A 20,023-nucleotide genomic window follows, 5' to 3' on the forward strand; every position below is an offset into this window, starting at 1 on the left:
AGTAACTATGGTAGCATTTACATGCAACGATTATCGCTGAAAAGACATCGTTTGAACGAATTCTGAGCGATAATCATGCGAAAATGGGCCTTTACAAACTGAAATTACATGTTAAAGTCAATGGGATTGCATAAATAGGCAGTGAATATGCATGAAGGCAGAAGAAAAAAAAACAAACTACAAGAAGGTCAAAATATGCAGTTTTCGTTTGAAAACGCTGCGAACTTCACGGACAAAGACTGCATACACTCTGAATGTAAATGAATGAGCCCTAAATGTAAATATTCCTTTACATGGTGCTGTGGACTATGATGGTATTTCTCCCCTTCCACCTTCTTAGTACTGAGCTTCCTACCTTGGAGGGTGGCTAGGGTGCCCTGGTAGGCCTGGCAGAACTGTGCCACCACCTGTGAGTTGCTGAACAGAGGATACGGCACCCACCCCCCGTGTTCAAGCCACGTCCTCTGCCAAGCGCTGGCTGCGCCCTCTGGTTAAAGTGGACAGCCGGTCGTTCTGCATCTGAACCTCGTCACGGACCACATAAAATGATGTGGTGGGCCCAATTCGGCCTGCGGGCCTTGAGTTTGACACAGGCTCTAGAAGAAAAACTTGTAGGGGACAATATATGAAAGGTGCTGAAGGGTACAGTATGGGCCTGTAGAAGTCTAGGGGGGGTATGAATCCATACAAAACATGCATAATATGGCCGGTTGCATGGGCCCTATGTTTTCATTAACTAATGACTCTTATTGTAACTATTTTTCAGTCTTCTACATTAACCCATTAGGGAGCATCCTGTAAACCTTTTATTGGGTGTGCCTGATGGCGACGGTACAATGTATCAGGAAGATTTCCGCTCGTTTGCTGTTTACCCCTGTTTACTTTGTGTATCCGCAGGGCAGGCAGTCTTTGCACAGGGAGTGGCTCGCCCCAGACTCGGTTACCTTTACCTGCGGGCATGTTCTCAGCCGGTTGTCATTCTTCTGACCGCTGCAGCAATCCCTGATTCACTAATTGCTTCCTGTCTGCAGCGCACATTTCCATCACTCACTAGAACGCTCCACCTTTACATCATACATTAAGATACTGCATAAATAGTAATTCCCTCATGCATGTTCCATCAACAATAGTTATTTCCAGAAGACCTCTCCTGAGACGGCCCTGTCAGCAGATGCAGAATGTCTTACAGGAGTCTGATGACTGATTGCAGGTTGCCTGCAGTCTGATGATGGATGCCGAGGGGCCGGTGGACGCAAAAGCGATTCCAGTTCTAGGTCTGCTTGTATCAATGGGGATTATTACCATAATATGGAAACTCAAATCTTATAAAATAAAATATTCGTCAAGCGCTCAGTCCCTGCAGGATGTGCCACACACAGCGCTTGTCCGTGCGACTCCCCTCGTCTCCAGTCCGCCGCGGGATTACAGAAGTTTTATTACAAACTAATCTTTCATCGCGTAAACCCTATAATTATGGATTCCTACGGGGTTGTTTAAATAACTATATAAGGGACACACGGATTATTAGTCTTTCTTTGCAGACACTAATGGGACACGCTTGTCTGAATAAAGCCTAGGGGCGAAGTCACTTGGACGTAGTCGCACAGGCAAAATTTGTGCACAATATGCAGTAGACAGAACCCATTGATTTCAGTGAGTTCGTTCACATGCGCATATTTTGGCGCATGCATTTTCGTTGCACTAAGAAAGAAACATGCTCCATTTTCCTGCGCACTTGCACAGGAAAATAGCCCATACTGAACTGATTACGCGTATAGCCCATTGCAATCAATGGTTGCCTACTTTTTGCATATGCACATGCGCATGACTTCTGTGTGCAAAAAATACAGCAAAACATGCAGAGGTGCATGCAAAAGACAACGCACATTTTACTCGCAGATGCAAGGCGATTTTTCGGGCATTGTTTTCAATGGGAAGCTCTACATCACACGGCAGGGGAGACATTATTGAAATCATTGGGTGATGCGTTCTGTAACATGAAAAGATAGGACAAGCCGTGATTTTTTTTACGGCGACGCTTGTGTATATGACTCCATTCAAAAGACTGGGTTCATATTCACATGTCTCGCAACACACAAAACTCACGTGAGATTGTCGCCCGTGCAGGGGCGTAACTAAAGGCTCGGGGGCCCTGGTGAAAAAGTGAGCTAGGCCCCCCCCTCCTATCTGTATCTGTACCCGTACCCATACCCAAACCATGCTGCACAGAGGCATAACTTGAAGCTTCTGGGCCCCAATGCAAAACTTGTAACAGGGCCCCCAACTATAATGCTTTATTCATAGTACTGGGCTCCCTATATGGAGAAGAGAGGCCTTATGGGCCCCCTAAGGCTCCTGGGCCCGGGTGTTACCGCATCCCCTGCACCCTCTATAGTTACGCTCCTGCGCCCGTGTGAAACCAGCCCAAGGCTTCCTTTCTCACTCACATTTTTTGTGACCTGAAGCGTGTATCTGTTTTTTTTTTCTTTAAAGCCTTTTTTTTTAAGCTGGTACAAGTATTTTTTACAAACGTTTTTCGTCTTTACACGTTTTTAATATGATGACAGATTCTTCATTATATGACAGATTCTGACGCAGCTGCCTTTTGCACTGCTGCTTCCGGGGCCTAAAAGGACCTTCCCTGAGTTTAATGACCGCTGGTCACATGACTGTCATTCGCGAAAGTTCCTTTAGTAAAGGAGTGTTCACACAGTGATGTCACACCAGCGGCGCCGCTAGCAGTAGATATTTAGACCCTTTAAATATCTATTCTGCCTGCATCTGCGTCTTCTAAGATGTGTTTAAGGCCGGTTTCACATCTGCGTCGGATCCTCCGGCCGGGGATTCCATAGTAGATCTGGCTGCAAATATGAGAAGAAAAAGCGTTACTTTTTCCTCCATTCTAAGAGCGGGTAGCTGGGCATAAAGTGGGCAGACCCCGTACGTTGGCAGGGATTCCCGTCCTGCTCCCTGAACATAACAGAAAGTGGAATCCCCAGGCAGGTGTGAAAGCACACTAAATCTCTCGCATTAGACATAGGGTGGTTTTTAATTGATTCTGGGGAGGAGGGGAGGGGGGTGCAATTTGCTTAATTTGCCTAAGACACCAAACCACCTTGTCCCTGCCCTCTGCAGCCCGTCTGCTAGTACATTTTGTGCTCGGACCATAAGTTGTTCTATCTCTGGAATGATGTTCTGTCCATCATCAGAATCCTGGCTGCCACGTATAGCAGTCTGTATTATGTTTATTAGTAGGCACCGGCTCCGGATCCTTCATAGTTAATGCTGCCCTTAAACAGTCTCCACATATGCAATAATAGTACAATCTGCCTTCCTCTACCCAGCTGGACCGCACCGCGCACACTGAGCAGGTATGATGTATACAGCAGGATATACTGTGTCTGGGATCGGGAAGGGTTGGGCGGTTATTCAGAAGGTGAGTCACAACAGAAGATTTTTGTGTCTGTAATGAGTCAGGTTACAGCGAACTCATAAAGCACACCTGAAGGAGACAGAAGCAGCCAGACGGAGGACACAGGGTGCACCATACACAGGACCCCCCAAGAGCAACCATAAGCACCATAGGATGTTTTTATGGAGGAGTCTGGACCCACCGCTGCTGCTGCTGCTTCCATTATTGGGGTCACTGTCCTTGGTTCTTGCTGAGTCCGATATAGATGGTGAGGATCAAGATTTTACTTTTGATGGAGGGTAGTGGTTCATCGAGTGCAATGGAATCTAAATAGTTAAAACCATAATGCGAGTGGCATATTTGCATTTAGTGCTTATTGAATGATGTACGGGTTTAATTGTGTAACCAATTTATTGCGAGCAGTTTTTTTTTACGCATTTTACTTTGAGTGCAATATCTCTTATTTGAAATAGGTGCTTAAGATTAGAAAGAACGGTCTTCTTTTTCCAAAAACAGCGCCACTCGCATCAATAGGCTATGTCTGGTATTGCAGTTGATTTTATTTCAAGTGAACGGGATAGAGTTGTTGACCTGCAATAGCAGACAGAGCCCACGGACAAGAGTGGCGCTGTTCCTAGAAAGAAAAAAAAAAGCATCCCCTTCTGTTTAATCGCTGACAGCTCTGCTTCTAAATTACACTCATATCTTTGCTCTCTGCTTTGCAAACGTGAAAACCTCTAATGTACATTACTGCTCCTCTAAGGTCTTGTCCGAAAGGCATATACTTTATGTCAAGTTTTGCAGCAGTACAGAGAATGGCAATGGCATAGCTTCAACTTCTTATTTCGGAGTCAAAAAAAAAGGTTTGCAAGGAGCTTGTATTTGAGCTGTAACTGAGGCCAGTAATGGAGCTCGCGCTGCAACGTGTCCGGACAACCTGAGGGGATGAGGATGGTTGGGATTTTGCAACATCTGGAGAGCCACAAGCTGGAAAACACTGCAGGGGTCTTTGCTGATTATGTTGTTGTTGTTAGTCGTTTAGTCGATTACGATCCTCGGCAACCCTAAAGGCGAGCTCCCTCCATGGTTTTTCGGTTTTGAATTGCTTCTTTCAGTTGTGTGATATCCATGCCAGTATCAGCTCTGACAGTATCAGCCATCGTGTCCTTTGGCGGCCGGGTCTTCTTTTACCACTGATCTGTCCAAGCATTATAGATTTTTCTAGCAACTCTGCTCACATTACATGGCCAAAATACGTGAGCCTGAGCCCGGTCATCTTGCCCTCTGTGAGTCTGAGCCTGGTCATCTTGTCCTCTGTGAATCTGACCCCGGTCATCTTTTCTCCGTGACCCTGAGCCAGGTCATATTGCCCTACAAATATATAGCGGGTCTTATACGATTCAGGACTTCTCTACAGCTTTCACCAGCACCACAGTTCAAACACATCAATCCTCCTTCTATTAGCTTTTTTCACAGTCTTGCTTTCACATCCATGCATGGCTTTAAGGGAAAACGGTGGTTTGCATAATCCTGCATTTAATTGTTGTGCCAATATCCCAACTTTTCCAGATTTTGTCCATGTTTAGCATTGCACTTCGCCCCAATGCTATCCTACGTTTTATCTCTGGCATAGATTCTCCAGCCTGGTCAATTTTTGAGCCAAGGAAGGTGAAGTCTCGCACGGATTCTATGACCTCATTGTCGATTGTGATTTGAATTTGGCCATTTTTTGCAGTTGTCATTATTTTAGTCTTCTTTAATTCAGGTAGAGGCCCATTTTTTCACTTTCAGTTTTAATCTTCCATATCAGCTGCTTCAGACCGGCTTCTGTTTCTTCAAGCAGAGATGTGTCATCTGCATAACGCAAATTGTTGAAGTTTCTGCCACCTATTCTCACACCATTTTCCTATTCGTCTAGGTCCATTTTCTGCATGATCACTTTCACATATAGGTTAAACAAGAAGGGTGAGAGAACGCCTTTTCCGATCCCAAACCAATCTGTGTCCCCATACTGTGTTCTCACAGTGGCTTCCTGATTGGTATAAAGTGATTTTACCAGCTGGACTACATGTGCTGACATGCCCAGCTCTTGTATGGCCTGCCATAGCTTGTCATGGTCGATGCAGTCAAAGGCCTTGATGTAGTCGATCAAGCACATGTAGATATTCTTTTGGTATTCTCGAGATTTTTCCATGGTCCATTGCAGGTTTACAATATGTTCACAGGTGCTGACTATATCACTATATAATTGTACTGGTTATCCAGAAAAAATGCAAATAAGGGATATGAAACAATATCTCCACAGCGCCACCTATTGGAAGGCAGCACTCCCTAAAGTCAGTGTTAGGCCTCATGTCCACGGGGAAAATCAGGCCCGCTACGGATTCTACATGTAGAATCCGTAGCGGGTCCCTCCTGCCCCGCGGACATGAGGGCTGAAAATAAGAATTTAAAAGAATTTACCTATCCGTAGCGGGCGGGGAAGGTCTGCTGTTCCTCACGGCCGGATCTTCTTTTTCGGCCGGTGGATGAATTCGTCACGCCGGCGGCACGTCGTCGACGTGCCGCGCGCATGTGCCGGGCACATCCGCCGAGCCGAAGCAAGAAAGATCCGGCCGTGAGGAAGAGAAGACCTTCCCGGTCCGCTCCGGATGGGTAAATACTTTTAAATTCCTATTTTAGGTCTCCCGCGGATCCGGACGGCTTCCATAGGCTTCAATAGAAGCCCGCGGGAGACCCGCACGAAAATGGAGCATGGTCCAGATTTTTTCATGCTCCATTTTTTTAAAAATCCCTTTTATTGACCATCCGCGGGTATTTATCTACCCGCGGGTGGTCAATGCATCCCTATGGGATGCGGATCCGCATGCGGGAGATCCGCTGCGGATCTTAAATCATATTTTGCCCGTGGACATGAGGCCTTAGACTTTTTATCCAAGCCTTGTAGCAACCACCAGGAATTGTAAAGACACCGTTGAGGTGCTTTCCCGAAGGAGAAAAGATAGTGTTCCAGAAAGCATTAAACAGGGCTGTGTTGGGGTCATGGCCGCAAGTCTTTAGAGGTGTAGAATACAATCTGTATGATAGGTATTGTCTGGATAAATGATCTAGTCAGTAGAGGTTTGACATTTTAATTTTGTAATTTCATAAATCTTCCAAACAAAGTGGTTGTACAAGGTTCTGTGGTATGAGAAGTAACGTACTTATGGTAAGAGATCAATCAATACCATGGGCAAAAGTTAAACCTATATTAGTACCACCAGAGTCGTGGGAGATTCGATGGGCGGAGAATCTAGATTAAAATGCGTTTTCATTTAGCGTAAAGCGTGTAAATTCAGTTTGGCTTAATTATTGAAATCTCCAACTCGTATAATAGACGCTTGTGCATCGATTATCTTCTATGTAGTCTCAGAGTAAGGGCTTATTTACACATCCGTATATCGGCTGGGTTTTCACGCCCGGCCGATATACGGTGTCCCTTTCTGCAGGGGGAGGGAGGCAGGCTGGGCCGGGAGCAGTGCACTGAGCTCCTGCCCCCTCTCCGCCCATCGCCACTATTTGCAATGGGACAGAGCGGAACTTGGCTCCGCCCCCGTTCCGTCCCTCCCATTGCAAACAGCGGAGAGGGGCGGACAGGGGGCAAGAGCTCAGTGCACTGCTCCCGGCCCGGCCTGCCTCCCTCCCCCTGCAGAAAGGGACACCGTATATCGGCCGGGCGTGAAAACCCTGCCGATATACGGACGTTTGAATAAGCCCTAAGGCTGGCTGCACACCGATGGGTCGGATTCCGCATGTGGGAGCCCACAGAGGAATCCAGCGAATTGAACCGGCGGTTCGCCATCGAACATGTGCAGTACAGATTTTTTTTTTTTTCAAATCTTTTTTTTTTTTTTTTCCCGCACCATCGCTAAGTGATGACATGGATACCCGCGACCTATCCGCAATGTCAATGGGCCGCGGGTCGTGTGGCTTCCATTGACTTTAATGGAATCTATCCGTGTGGAATACGCACAAAAAAATAGAACATTGCGCTTTTTACTCCGCCTGCGGAAAGCGCAATCTGTGTCCGCGAGTGTGTAGTAAGAAGCACTTTTCAACAGCGTGTTCCGAATGGTATTTGTTTCAGATCCGTGAGGCGGACGTCGACCGTGGATTCCGCAATGTAAATCCGTTCCTGTGCAGCCGGTCTAAGCCATCATTCACCCAAACAGCAGCATTTCCAAATCAGAGATGGAGACTTTCCTGTTAAACCTTTTGACGTTCAGCTTTAGTGATTTTAGACTTTTTGTAATTCTCATGAGCCGCTCTATCCTTTATAATCTGTTTTTTTTATCATTTTGAAGCAATTTATTATCCACATATCGCACTTCTTCGCACCACGGTTTACTCTAATGTTCACTAATTGCTTTTATTTTTTGCCTATACTTGTAGAACTTACTGAAACACATCATACAACACCTCGCATGACGTGATAGCACGCCGGAGTCCAGAGCTACACTCATTCTTAGTCGCTCTGCGCAGTAATTTTAGTACCTTAATATGGCGGTGCTATTGTATCACCCAATAACGTCATACCGAAGTCAGACTCTGTAAAGATGAAGGACCAATGTACCCAGCAGCCAATGAGATATTTAATACCGTCCTCGTACACATTGTCTAGAAATTATTTTGATTTTACCATTTTCGTATTTTTGTAGCGCACCGGCCCACGTGCTGTTCTGAGACTATAGATGTATTCTACGTCACAGCATGTAGTTATTGCACCAATTTAGTGTGATAGTGACAAGGGACTCTAGTAAAAGGAGCATTGTGGCATCACTTGGCACAGCCGAGACCTCCGGCTTCATAGGTATGTCAGATGAGACGTTACCTTCTCCTTATATAGTTATGTATTATGGGCCCCGTAGGAAGATGTTGTGTTTTCTGGATTGTGGCTGATGATGTAACTTTTTATATAGTCTTTCAGATGTGTAACGGCAGATACAGAACCCTTGAGTTTATCCGTATAGCAGAGCTGAGATCGCAAGTAAAGCTATAGGATTATTGAATTCACTGTCCACAAAGAGTTAAATTACAAATTCAGCTCTGCTGCAGGCATAAACTCCAATGTGTCATTTCTTGGATACAAGATGTGATATGGGCAGGCATGGAGGCTCTAGTACCCTGTTGTTCCACCTCTAGCTTGGATATATTAGATGTGATACGGGTGGGCATGGAGGCTCTAGTGCCCTGTTGTACCACCTCTAGCTTGGATACAAGATGTGATACAAGTGGGCATGGAGGCTCTAGTGCCCTGTTGTACCACCTCTAGCTTGGATACAAGATGTGATACAGGTGGGCATGGAGCCTTTAGTGCCCTGTTGTACTGCCTCTAGCTTGGGTACAAGATGTGATACAGGCAGGCATGGAGGCTCTAGTATCCTGTTGTACCACCTCTAGCTTGGATACAAGATGTGATACAGGCAGGCGTGGAGGCTCTAGTAGCCTATTGTACCGCCTCTACCTTGGGTACAAGATGTGATACAGGTGGACATGGAGGCTCTAGTGCCCTGTTGTACCACCTCTAGCTTGGATATAAAATGTGATAGGGGTGGGCATGGAGGCTCTAGTGCCCTGTTGTACTGCTTCTAGCTTGGATATAAGATGTGATACAGGCGGGCATGGAGGCTCTAGTACCCTGTTGCACCACCTCTACCTTGAATAGAAGATGTGATACGGATGAGCATAGAGGCTCTAGTACCCTGTTGTACCACCACTAGCTTGGATACAAGATGTCATATGGGCAGGCATGAAGGCTCTACTACCGTGTTATACCTCCTCTTGCTTGGATACAAGATGTGATATGGGTGAGCATGGAGGCTCTAGTACCCCATTGTACCGCCTCTAGCTTGAATACAAGATGTGATATGGACAGGCAGGGAGGCTCTAGTACCCTGTTGTACCGCTTCTAGCTTGGATGTAAGATGTGATATGGGCGGGCATGGAGACTCTAGTACCCTATTGTACCACCTCTACCGGTACAACAAACTCGTAAACTGTGGAAGTTGGTGTCTCAGATGGTCCTATACATGTTCTATTGGTGATAAATCTGATGACAGGGCAGCCAGGGAAGTGTGACAATGTTGTGGGGACATTCCTGTGCCCCCCTTGTGTCTGCGGCCGAGCATTATCCTGCTGGAAGCCGCCATGAGAGGAACACATGTGGCTGCAGGATGTCCTAAGCATATCACTGAGCGGTCATTGGCCCTCGTACCACTACTAGGGGTGAACAACTGTCATATGCGATGGCCCCCCAGACCATCACACCAGCAGGGGGCAGTGTGCCGCCTCACAGCAAAGGCAGGATTGATGTGCTCACCCTGAGGTCTCCAGACATGCAAACGATAGTCATCAGCGCCCAAATTAAACCTGGATTTGTTGGTGAAGAAAACCCGATTCCACTCTGTAGCAGCCAGCTTTGTCGTTTCGCAACACCACTACAAACTGAGGTGATGGTGGGTGTCAAAGGCCGTACACGTAATGGGTGCCCTGAGACCATATTTCCTCCGGCCAAGCACCTGGCAATGGTTCCAACCGAAACAGGGGTGAAACGATGGCGCCACCTGTGTCTGGATGGCGGACCGCGAAACTGTTTGAGCTGCTTGTGCTCATCAGACAATCAAACAATCCTCTCTACTGGTGGTCTTTCGAGGACATCCTGAGCCCGGTCACCCTGTGTGCGCTCACAGATTCATCAGTCCCAATAGGAATATACATGAGCTTCACATGACTCAGCTATAGGTCAGCCATGCAAAGTCTCAAAAGTAAGATTTACAAAACCAGTAAACCGATCGGTATAAGAGACAGACCGCTGAAATCTGTCCCTATACGCTGCTAGATTCCATTTAGGATGAAGCAAATGATGGAGGAGGAGGCGGCTCTTACATGAATGGGGCTCAGTGTTTTGCACTCTTGCCTTTCTTTTTCTGTCTTGCTGTGTCACGACAAGAGAAAAATCACCCATGTAAATACACCCATTTAACATAATAGGTTCTTTTCACGCGTGATTTCTGTGCATATCACAACATACAGAAATCACGCATGAAAATCGGCCGCTTAAATACACCCTAACTGTGAATCAATACATAAGAAATAGACGCTAGTGGTATGTGATTGGTTTCAAAGTCAGGTCCATAGGGGTTTCCTACTATTGCCCATATATCAGATCCTACGTCCTCCTGTGGAACCTCTAGTACTATGGTGGGTCAGCTGACCCCGACTATACCCCCAAAAATTCCCTAAACCTAATAACCGAGTGACCAATCTGCCCATGCAAACTACTCATCCAAGGTTGGTCAATGTATGGGTATCTAATTTAAGTGTAAGTAGCGTTTCCTAACTTTGGTTCCTTAAATTATATGAACAGTAGGCTGTATTATATATCACAATAGATCGGTTTCAGATTCTCTTCACATCTGTATCTATTTACAATGGAAGCTACAATACTGTGGTGGATCACCACATACCAGATTTCATCAAGGCCTTGTGGACACCATTGACTTATAAATGGGGCCCATTTTGGTTGCCAGCACGAATACAAATGCATGCTATGCTAATCCTGCCATCAAATCTGTCGGAATAACCAACGGAGGGTCCAAGCCTTCAACATAAGTGTGAATCCAGCCTAAGTACTGCATAATAATTCATAGGGCGAATCAAGGACACATGATGGGAAATGTGACTGAAGAAGAGAAAAATAGCATCCGAGATGCAGAATGCCAATAGGAACTTTTTTAGTAATGGGATTGTTGAAGGCCGACTTTTCTACACAATGACGGGAGTGTCAGGAGGCGAGATAATTAGGTCATGTGACCCCAGAACTTTCTAAAAGAGCACAAGCAGTTGCTGATCACTTGGGACTAAACGGCTGGGAATGAGCATTCTTATAACGTGAGAGAAGAGCTACTTCTTGGCTGGCATCAAATTGGTGTGGAATGTAGTCATGTTCCAACCTGAGTTTTGCTGGATCAGTCTGTCATCAAATTACTAGACCCTTTAAAAGCGAGTTCTAAGCGGCCATAACAATTTATTTATATCAGGAAAACAAGTCAGACGGCAGAATAATCAGTAAGTATACCGTACGTCACGTAAACAGCCCAAATTACTAGTTTACAGCTCTGATTATCCAGTGAAGGAACATTTTCACTGTCTGGTTTGGAAAACAAATGCGTTGTAACATGTGCAGACAGATGAAAATGGATCATTTAAAGAGAAGGCTCACCTTTAATGAACTTTTACGTTTATATTAGGAAGCTGGAGTGATTCGGGTAATAGGGGAGAGCAGGCGTCAGGAAGTCTAAGACCCCACCGATCGCTTCCTGGCGCTGTTAGCAACGGGGTTGGTCTTATGTTGAACGCTGCCAGGAGGGATCAGAGTTCTATTAGAGCCCCCATACAGTGTACTATGATGCAGTGTACAAATAAGTATAGCAAAGAGTGTCAAATTATAGATGTGATGCCAAACAGTGCCATACATTAGCCAACTAAAACTTCCATATGGTTGTCTAAATAACAATGCTACGGAGAAGGGAATTGATGGGAAACTGATCAAATATGCCGACAACACAAAGCTAGGAGGGATCGCTAATATTAGGGAAGAGAGGGAGAGTATTCAAAAAAGATCTAGAAAAGCTTGCACAGTGGGCAGCGACTAACAGAATAGTATTTAATAGAGATGAGCGAGCGTACTCGGAAAAGCACTACTCGCTCGAGTAATTTGCTTTATCCGAGTATCGCTGTGCTCGTCCCTGAAGATTCGGGTGCCGGCACGGAGCGGGGAGCTGCAGGGGAGAGCGGGGAGGAACGGAGGGGAGATCTCTCTCTCCCTCTCTCCGGCCCGCTCTCCCCTGCTCCCCGCTGCGACTCACCTGTCAGCCGCAGCGGCACCCGAATCTTCAGGGACGAGCACAGCGATACTCGGATAAAGCAAATTACTCGAGCGAGTAGTGCTTTTCTGAGTACGCTCGCTCATCTCTAGTATTTAACAAGGAGAAATGCAAAGTCCTACATATAGGCAAGAAAAATGAAAAAAGCACATACAGAATGGGAGGAATTGGGCTAAGCAGCAGCACATGTGAAAAAGACGTAGGTATACTAATAGATCATAGACTGAACATGAGTCAACAATGTGATGCAGCAGCCAAAAAGGAAAACACAATTCTGGGATGTATTAAGAGAAGCATAGAGTCTAGATCACGTGAGGTAATTATTCCCCTCTATTCTTCCTTAGTCAGACCTCATCTGGAATACTGTGTCCAGTTCTGGCTACCCCACTTTAAAAAAGACATAGACATACTGGAACAAGTTCAGAGAAGAGTTACCAAGATGGTGAGCGGTCTGCAAATCATGTCCTATGAGGAACGGTCAAAGGATCTGGGAATCTTTGGCTTGCAAAAAAGAAGGCTGAGAGGGGACTTAATAGCAGTCTACAAATATCTGAAGGGCTGTCACAGTGCAGAGGGATCAGCCCTATTCTTATTTGTACAAGGAAAGACTAGAAGCAATGGGATGAAACTGAAAGGGAGGAGACACTAATTAGATATTAGAAAAAACTTTCTGACAGTGAGGGTGATCAGTGAGTGGAACAGGTCACCTACCACAGGAGGTGGTGAGTTCTCCTTCAATGGAAGTGTTCAAACAAAGGCTGGACAAATATCTGTCTGGGCTGATTTAGTGACCCTGCACTGAGCAGGGGGTTGAACCCGATGACCCCGGAGGTCCCTTCCAACTCTACTATTCTATGATCTATAATTCTAGAGCAGTGTATGATGACAGCAGCAAAATGTTTTCACTGTACTGTGCAAGTAGTAGTGCCTCATAATGCCTAAGTAATACCTCCATAAAATGTTCAAATAATACCTACCTATAATGACCAGAGAACAGTTCTGTACATAAACTAGTCTAATAATAGTTCCATACAGTGTCTAAATAATACTACTATACAGTTAATATTAAAGGGGTTTTCCAGGCAAATGCTATTTATTAATGAATGATCTAAACTAAGGATAGGCCATCAATGGTTGATCGTCAGGGAACTCGGACCGATCAACTGATCAGATGTGCGCTTTCACATACAGGGTATTGAGTGGAGGCAGATTGCCCTGACCCCTGTGTAGTGGTCAGCACTCGTAAGTGCAGGCGCAGCTCCCATTGAAATTAATAACTGCAATTACCAGTACCAACCGTTGACATGTGACTTAGAGAACATTTTTGTCTGAACTTCGGACTGTTACTTACTGTCAGGATTTCATTAGTATATGACAGTGTACATAATCTTTACTATTTCCATGTAGGATATCTTAATTTTTCATAGCTGTATTACAAAATCTCAGCACGCCACCCTCCCACCCCTCTATAATCAGCTGTAATCTGGGGGGAAAGCTGGTTTCATGCATTTAATTCTCCTACAGCGCCACTGCAGGAAAAATGAAGCATTACATGTTGACTATTGAACTCATCCGTACTTTTTAAAAACAGGCCTCCCCTATTAACTCTAAAAGTGTATCTAATAATGGGATTTCTAAACCTGACAACCCCGTTATTTGTTGGTGGCTTGATTACGTGCTCTTAAGTAATTAGTGCCGGTCTATAAGTATCCTCTTCACATTTTGCTTCTTTCTCCCATCCTCCAGTCCACGTATCCGTTTGCAACTGTAACGGCCACTCCCGGCGCTGTGTGTTTGACCCAGATTTGCAGGCACGGACAGGTTCTGGGTTCCGCTGCATAGACTGTAATGGAGGCACAGATGGTCCAAACTGTGAAAGATGCAAAGACGGGTACTACCGCCAACCGGGTGGTGCCTGCGCACCCTGTCACTGCCACGCTAAAGGTATGTTATGCAAAAGCACTAACTGACACTTTACTAAGCTACTACGGTAGTTGAAATGAATAATTATAGTAGAGTAAGGTATCGCTATGTGCAATGAGTAGTGGAAACAGATCCCACCTTTACTGATGTTTCCCCTTACAGGATCTCTTACCTCCCAATGTAATAACTATGGACAATGTAGCTGTAAGCCTGGTGTGACGGGTGAGAAATGTGACCGATGCCAGTCTGGCTTCCATTCACTAACTGAGACTGGTTGCAGGTAAATATCTTTTATATGTAGCTTAACTAATTGAACAGCTGTGATATAATCAAGCCGAGCCATCATTTTCTAGCTGCATACCATTAGAATATCTTATATGGGGCTGACAATAGATGTCTGAAGGGTCAGTTGGGGTAATCTCCTCTTTACAGCTGTAGGTGAGAGGCCTTTATGATGTGACAGTAAACTCAAGTTCAGCAGCATGGTGCAAATAGTTAGGATCTGCCCCCGAGGACCTGAAGAACCGCCCATGAGGACATAAATCTTACATTGTTTGCAGAGTCTAGTCAATGTAAAAGGAACCCACTATGTACCTGGGCTGCAATGTCACATCAAGTAGTATTCAGCTATCTTTATGTCCATGCACAGAGGCTAAAAGCGTTGATATAAAGAAAGTATTCACTTGTATAGATTTATAGTCTGAGTGCCTAGAGAATGCACGCTGATCAACCGTAACATTAAAATACCTGACAGATGGAGTGAATAACATTGATTATCTTTCAAGTGAGGGGATATTTTAGACAACAAGTGAAGTCAATTCTTGAGGTTGATGTGTTGGAAACAGGAAAACTGTGTAAGGCCGGCTTCACACGGGTGTATACATATTTGCGTACGCCTGAGCGCTACATTTTTGCTGAATGAACAATGCTTTTTTGCGCACGCATTGGCATAGCTTACTGTACTTTTTGCTCTTTTACAAACCATGTTCATTTGTGCACAGCAAACAAAGACGCACCTAATTCGTCTTAATGAGTTCCGGATGTGTTCTTTTTCCAGCAGAAGTATGCAGTGCGTATTGCACACACATTTGAGCACCCCCTAATTGACTTCTATGGGGATCTTTGCTGTGCGTATACGCAGAAAAATACAGCATGCCCAATTTTTTTTTTTTTGCGCGACTGAAATATGAGCACAAAATACGGAAATGTGAACTAACTCATTGAAATCAATCAGTTCTATTCTTCGCATATTGCGTGCGCAAGTTTTGCACGTGAAAATGCATGCACATATATGCCTGTGTAAAGGGGCCTAAGGGCGGCTTCAGACGACCGTAAATCGGCTGGGTTTTCACGCCAGGCCGATATACGGTGGCTGCCTCTACGTTCTGTGACTTAGCTCCGCCCTGTCCCGCCCCCTCCCATTGCAAATAGTGGCAAAGGGCAGAGAGGGGGGACGGGAGCTCACTGCACTGCTCCAGGCTCTTCCAGCCTCCTCCCCCTGCAGAGAGGGACACCATATATCGGCTGGGCGTGAAAACCCAGCCGATATACGGTCGTCTGAATAAGCCCTAAGTGTAAGGGCTTCTTCACACTAAAGTATTGTTGCAGCGAATACACTGCACCAATCTGCCATAGGCTCCCATGGCGCCTGATCACACACATGGTGCGAAATACGCGCTCAATAAAGATTGCAGCATGTTCTATTGCACGCATACACGCCAAGATAGTGCATGACGATCGGTGGCACGCAGCAAGTATGTTATCTCATTGCATACTTGCTGCATGACTGTCACATTCGGGCGCCATGCAACGAACTCCGCTTGTGTGAAGCTGCCCTAAGGATCTGAGCAACCTTCACAAGCACCAAACGTGGTTGGCTAGATGACTGGGTCAGAGAATCTACAGATTAGCAGTAAACGAGCCCCTATATCTTGGAATCTCTGCCAAATGAACATCACGAATAATATGCTGTCCCTCTTTTCCCGAATGTCAGGCGACAAGGCTGTCTATGTGACCCAGCAGGCAGCAGCCAAGGGTGCGACAGGGCCGGAAGTTGTGTTTGCAAACCCCAAGTGACTGGAGAGAGTTGTGACAGGTAATATAAACTTTATGTAGTTCTCTTCATTATTCTGGGATCCGGTAAAATGATAAGTATTCTCCATAAATGGCAATAAATGTTTTATTACAGCACAATCTACAGAAAAAGCGCATTTTTATGTCATAGTGCAACATATTTGGAGAGTCAATTGGTCGTCTGCTTGTAATCAAGTATCTGGTGTATGGCTGAGGGTCGAGCTCAGCAGGATGCCACAACTCTTTTGCTCTGGAGGTCGGTGGGAATCTTCAGATTCCCATAGACCACCACTTCAGGCGTCAGAAGTTTTTTTATTACATCTTCATAAGTCCAGTTTCAGATGAGTATATTGTAACACAACTGTAATACAGACCCGTATTATGGAAGTGCTACAGAGATGACATTACAACCATATATCATCAGTATTTGATCTGTATTTGCCTAGAGGTGCACGTGAGTGCGACGTGAGGTTTCCCAGAGAGAATACTACTGATGACCTTTCCTCAGGAGAGGTCATCAATAGTTGATTGTCTGGGGTCCGTCCCTCGAGGACCCCGACTGATCATCTGATTGTGCGCCCGCTGATATCGCCACAATTACACAGAGGTCGGAGTGGAAGCAGTGGAAGTCTTTGCTCCAACCTCTGTGAAGTGGCTGGCACTTGTAACTGCAAGTGTAGCTCTCAATGAAATTAGTGAGAGCCATGTCTGCAGTTACAAGCTCCAACCCCTAAGTATTTGCGGAGCTGTCAGCGGACTAGCTGACCCCAGCCGATCAACTATTGATGACCTATCCTAAGGATAGGTCATTGATAGTATTCTTCCTGGAAAACCCCTTTAAGTTTTACTAACACGGTCCTAAATGATGAGCATGCAGCTCAGTCATAATTAACCTTTGTAATGATTTACTAAGAGAGAAATATCACAAATGCGGTAGACTTTGAACTGTTAACCTTGTGGGGGGTTGCGACACTATATAAACTTTTTTATTGGAGAAATAAAATAGAAGAACTGCTAGAAAGACACAAGTGTTGCTTCTGTGTTGACTTCTCCGATGCACCGCCCATAATTTGGCTTCACTGACTGATAAGGCTACAATACCCCTTGAGTATCACCAAAATTAAGTGATTACTCCAACAGGAGATAACTTTATCACTTGGTAAAACACCTTTGAACATCACATGGTGACCACATCCCTGTACTTTATACGCATCTGCGAACGCAGGCAAACCTAAAGAATAGAGTTTTACCAGATGTGATTTGTAATTTTCCTAGTGGCGAATCACAATAAGAGGGAACCTTCTCTATGACTATAATTTGGCATTTTACAAAGAGTCACCTAGTCAATAAGATATATACTGTACATAGTTTGTTTCGAGCAACATATACTACCCTGTTTCCCTGAAGATAAGACATACCCTGAAAATAAGACATAGCATGATTTTCCAGAATTTTTGAGAATGCTAAATGATTTTTCAGGCTTTTTGAGGTTGCTTGAAATATAAGCCCTACTCCAAAATTAAGCCCTGCTAACAGTTAATTAAAAAAGTCAATTTAAATAGTGTCCAGGCAGCTATACATGTAAAAAAAGTTAAACCTTTTTGAACAAAAATTAATATAAGACACTGTCTTATTTTCGGGGAAACACGGTAGGTGCTGGTTTTATGGGCCCACACAGGAGGTAATATCAGAAACAAGTTCCTCAGCTGCATAACTTCAGTCTCTTGGTCTTTATTGTAGGTGTAAGCCTGGATACTACAACCTACAGGCCGGGCGGTCCGAGGGATGCTTGCAGTGCTTTTGTTACGGACATTCAGCCACTTGCAGCAGCTCTACTGACTACAGCAGGAACGAGGTCACATCTATATTTGACAAAGGTAAGTTACAGAGATATATTATTTCCTCTTGCACACTGTTTCTCAAAGGGAGCTTCCTCCCAGACAGTCTTATCTCTGTAGGAGCTTTCCTATAGCTTTCCTACATTGACTTGTTATAAGCCATGCTTTGCCAGCAGTCATTTCCTATTGATTCTAGGTCTCTTCACATCATAATAGAAATCAAATGTCACAGAAATATTATTAGTCAATGTGCAAAGGGTTCGAGATTTATCTACTGACACCCCAATAAATAAAGGAGGTTTTAAGAAAATAAAGAGCTTTCATAATCGTGGCTCATCGTGGGCTATCCTAAAGGCAGAGAATTGCAGTAAATGAGCAATTGTAGATTTGCACTATAGATTGCAGCACTTTTCTGTATTTAGAAATTGCCGGAGAGAGATGCTGGCTATGGACCCATCTAATAATGATGCGCACTTTCAAAAGGCGAAAAGTCGCAAATTATCTCACAATAATGTTGCGCGCCAAAATTTTCAACTTTTCTACACCATCAAACAGCATGAATATCTTAAAGGGGTATTCCAGGCATTTACTATTCATGACCTATTCTCAGGATGGGTTACCGATTGCCCATCACTAATTGTCTGCCATTCAGGATCTCCACTGATTACCAGTCAGTTCATCCTCCGGCCCGCTGTCAGTGCTGGAAATGTGATAGACGGCTTTACTCCCATTGAAGTCAAGGGAAGTGATACCTTCTATTACATTTCTATCTCTGAGTGCAATGAGCAGCCAGAAGTGTAATAGGAGGCATAGCGCACATTGATCTCAACGGGAGGGAAGCCGTCTATTACAGTTCCAGCTCTGACCACAGATGTGGACATCCGGTCCCGCTGCACTGACAGCCGATCCCGAGCAGTGGATCCCTTGCGATCAACTATTGATGACCTATCCTGAGCCTATAATAAATGCCTGAAATATCCCTTTAATAAATTACCCACTATATTTGTGTTTCCCATAGACGTTGGCTATAAACTTTCAACTTCTCATACAGCAGTATATGTTATCCATAGGCTCCCATGTAAAAAAAAGGCTATACTGCCAAAAATATAGAAAATCGCTACAGTTGAACAAATAATGTTTTATGTAATGTAATAATGTAATAATGTTTTACTGAATGTACGATTCAGGTTAATATGACAATATCATACAACATATAATGCAAACAGCGCCAACTTATTCCGCAGCGCTTTCAGGTAATTTATTTATTACCCCCCACCAAGCTGGGTGCTCATTTTACCGCCCTCGGAAGGAAGGAAGGAAGGCTGAGTCAACCTTGAGCCGGCTACCTGAACCATTCAGGTTTTGAACTTGCAACCTTCATGTCGTGAACGAGAGCTTACACTCTGCGCCACACGAGGCCCAATGTCCACTTGCACACACGGATTCCATCTGCTAAATCCTGCAGCGAAATCCAGCCATGTCTGCAGACATGAACAAGAAAAGACATTTTCTTACCTATCCAGATCCAGCGCGAGTCTCCTCCATGCTGGCCAGATCTTCTTTCTTCAGCATGGCGGATACATCTGGATGCGCCGGTGACATGCCAAATGCATGTGCAGTGCAATTTTTTTTCTTTCAAATCTCCTGCTTTCCCACACATCCGCGGCACATCCACAGTTGAAGCTGTGGCTGTGCCACGGATCGGACAGCTTTCATTGACTTCGCAGAAAAATGGAGCATGCTGCGATTTCTTCCCGTCCATGCGATCTGCATGCCAGGAAACAAAAAAATCACATCCACATGCTCTAAATTGTTTTGTGGATGCTAATGCATCCCTATGGGCGCCTAGAGCT

General features: G+C 44.9%; 1 protein-coding gene across 1 annotated transcript in view; it reads left to right on the forward strand.

The window, feature by feature from the left end:
• The first annotated feature begins 3,482 nt into the window (after nt 1-3,482).
• Nucleotides 3,483-20,023, forward strand: part of LAMC2 (laminin subunit gamma 2) — a 41,489-nt gene continuing 24,948 nt past the window's right edge. Inside the window, exons 1-5 of the mRNA XM_066597449.1 lie at nt 3,483-3,680; nt 14,083-14,280; nt 14,422-14,539; nt 16,253-16,354; nt 18,073-18,209. Of these exons, the coding sequence (XP_066453546.1) occupies nt 3,587-3,680; nt 14,083-14,280; nt 14,422-14,539; nt 16,253-16,354; nt 18,073-18,209 (649 nt within the window). The 5' untranslated portion in view covers nt 3,483-3,586. The remainder of the gene's footprint in view (nt 3,681-14,082; nt 14,281-14,421; nt 14,540-16,252; nt 16,355-18,072; nt 18,210-20,023) is intronic.

The sequence above is a fragment of the Eleutherodactylus coqui genome, chromosome 3 (genome assembly GCF_035609145.1).
Source record: "Eleutherodactylus coqui strain aEleCoq1 chromosome 3, aEleCoq1.hap1, whole genome shotgun sequence".
Classification (NCBI taxonomy): Eukaryota; Metazoa; Chordata; class Amphibia; order Anura; family Eleutherodactylidae; genus Eleutherodactylus; species Eleutherodactylus coqui.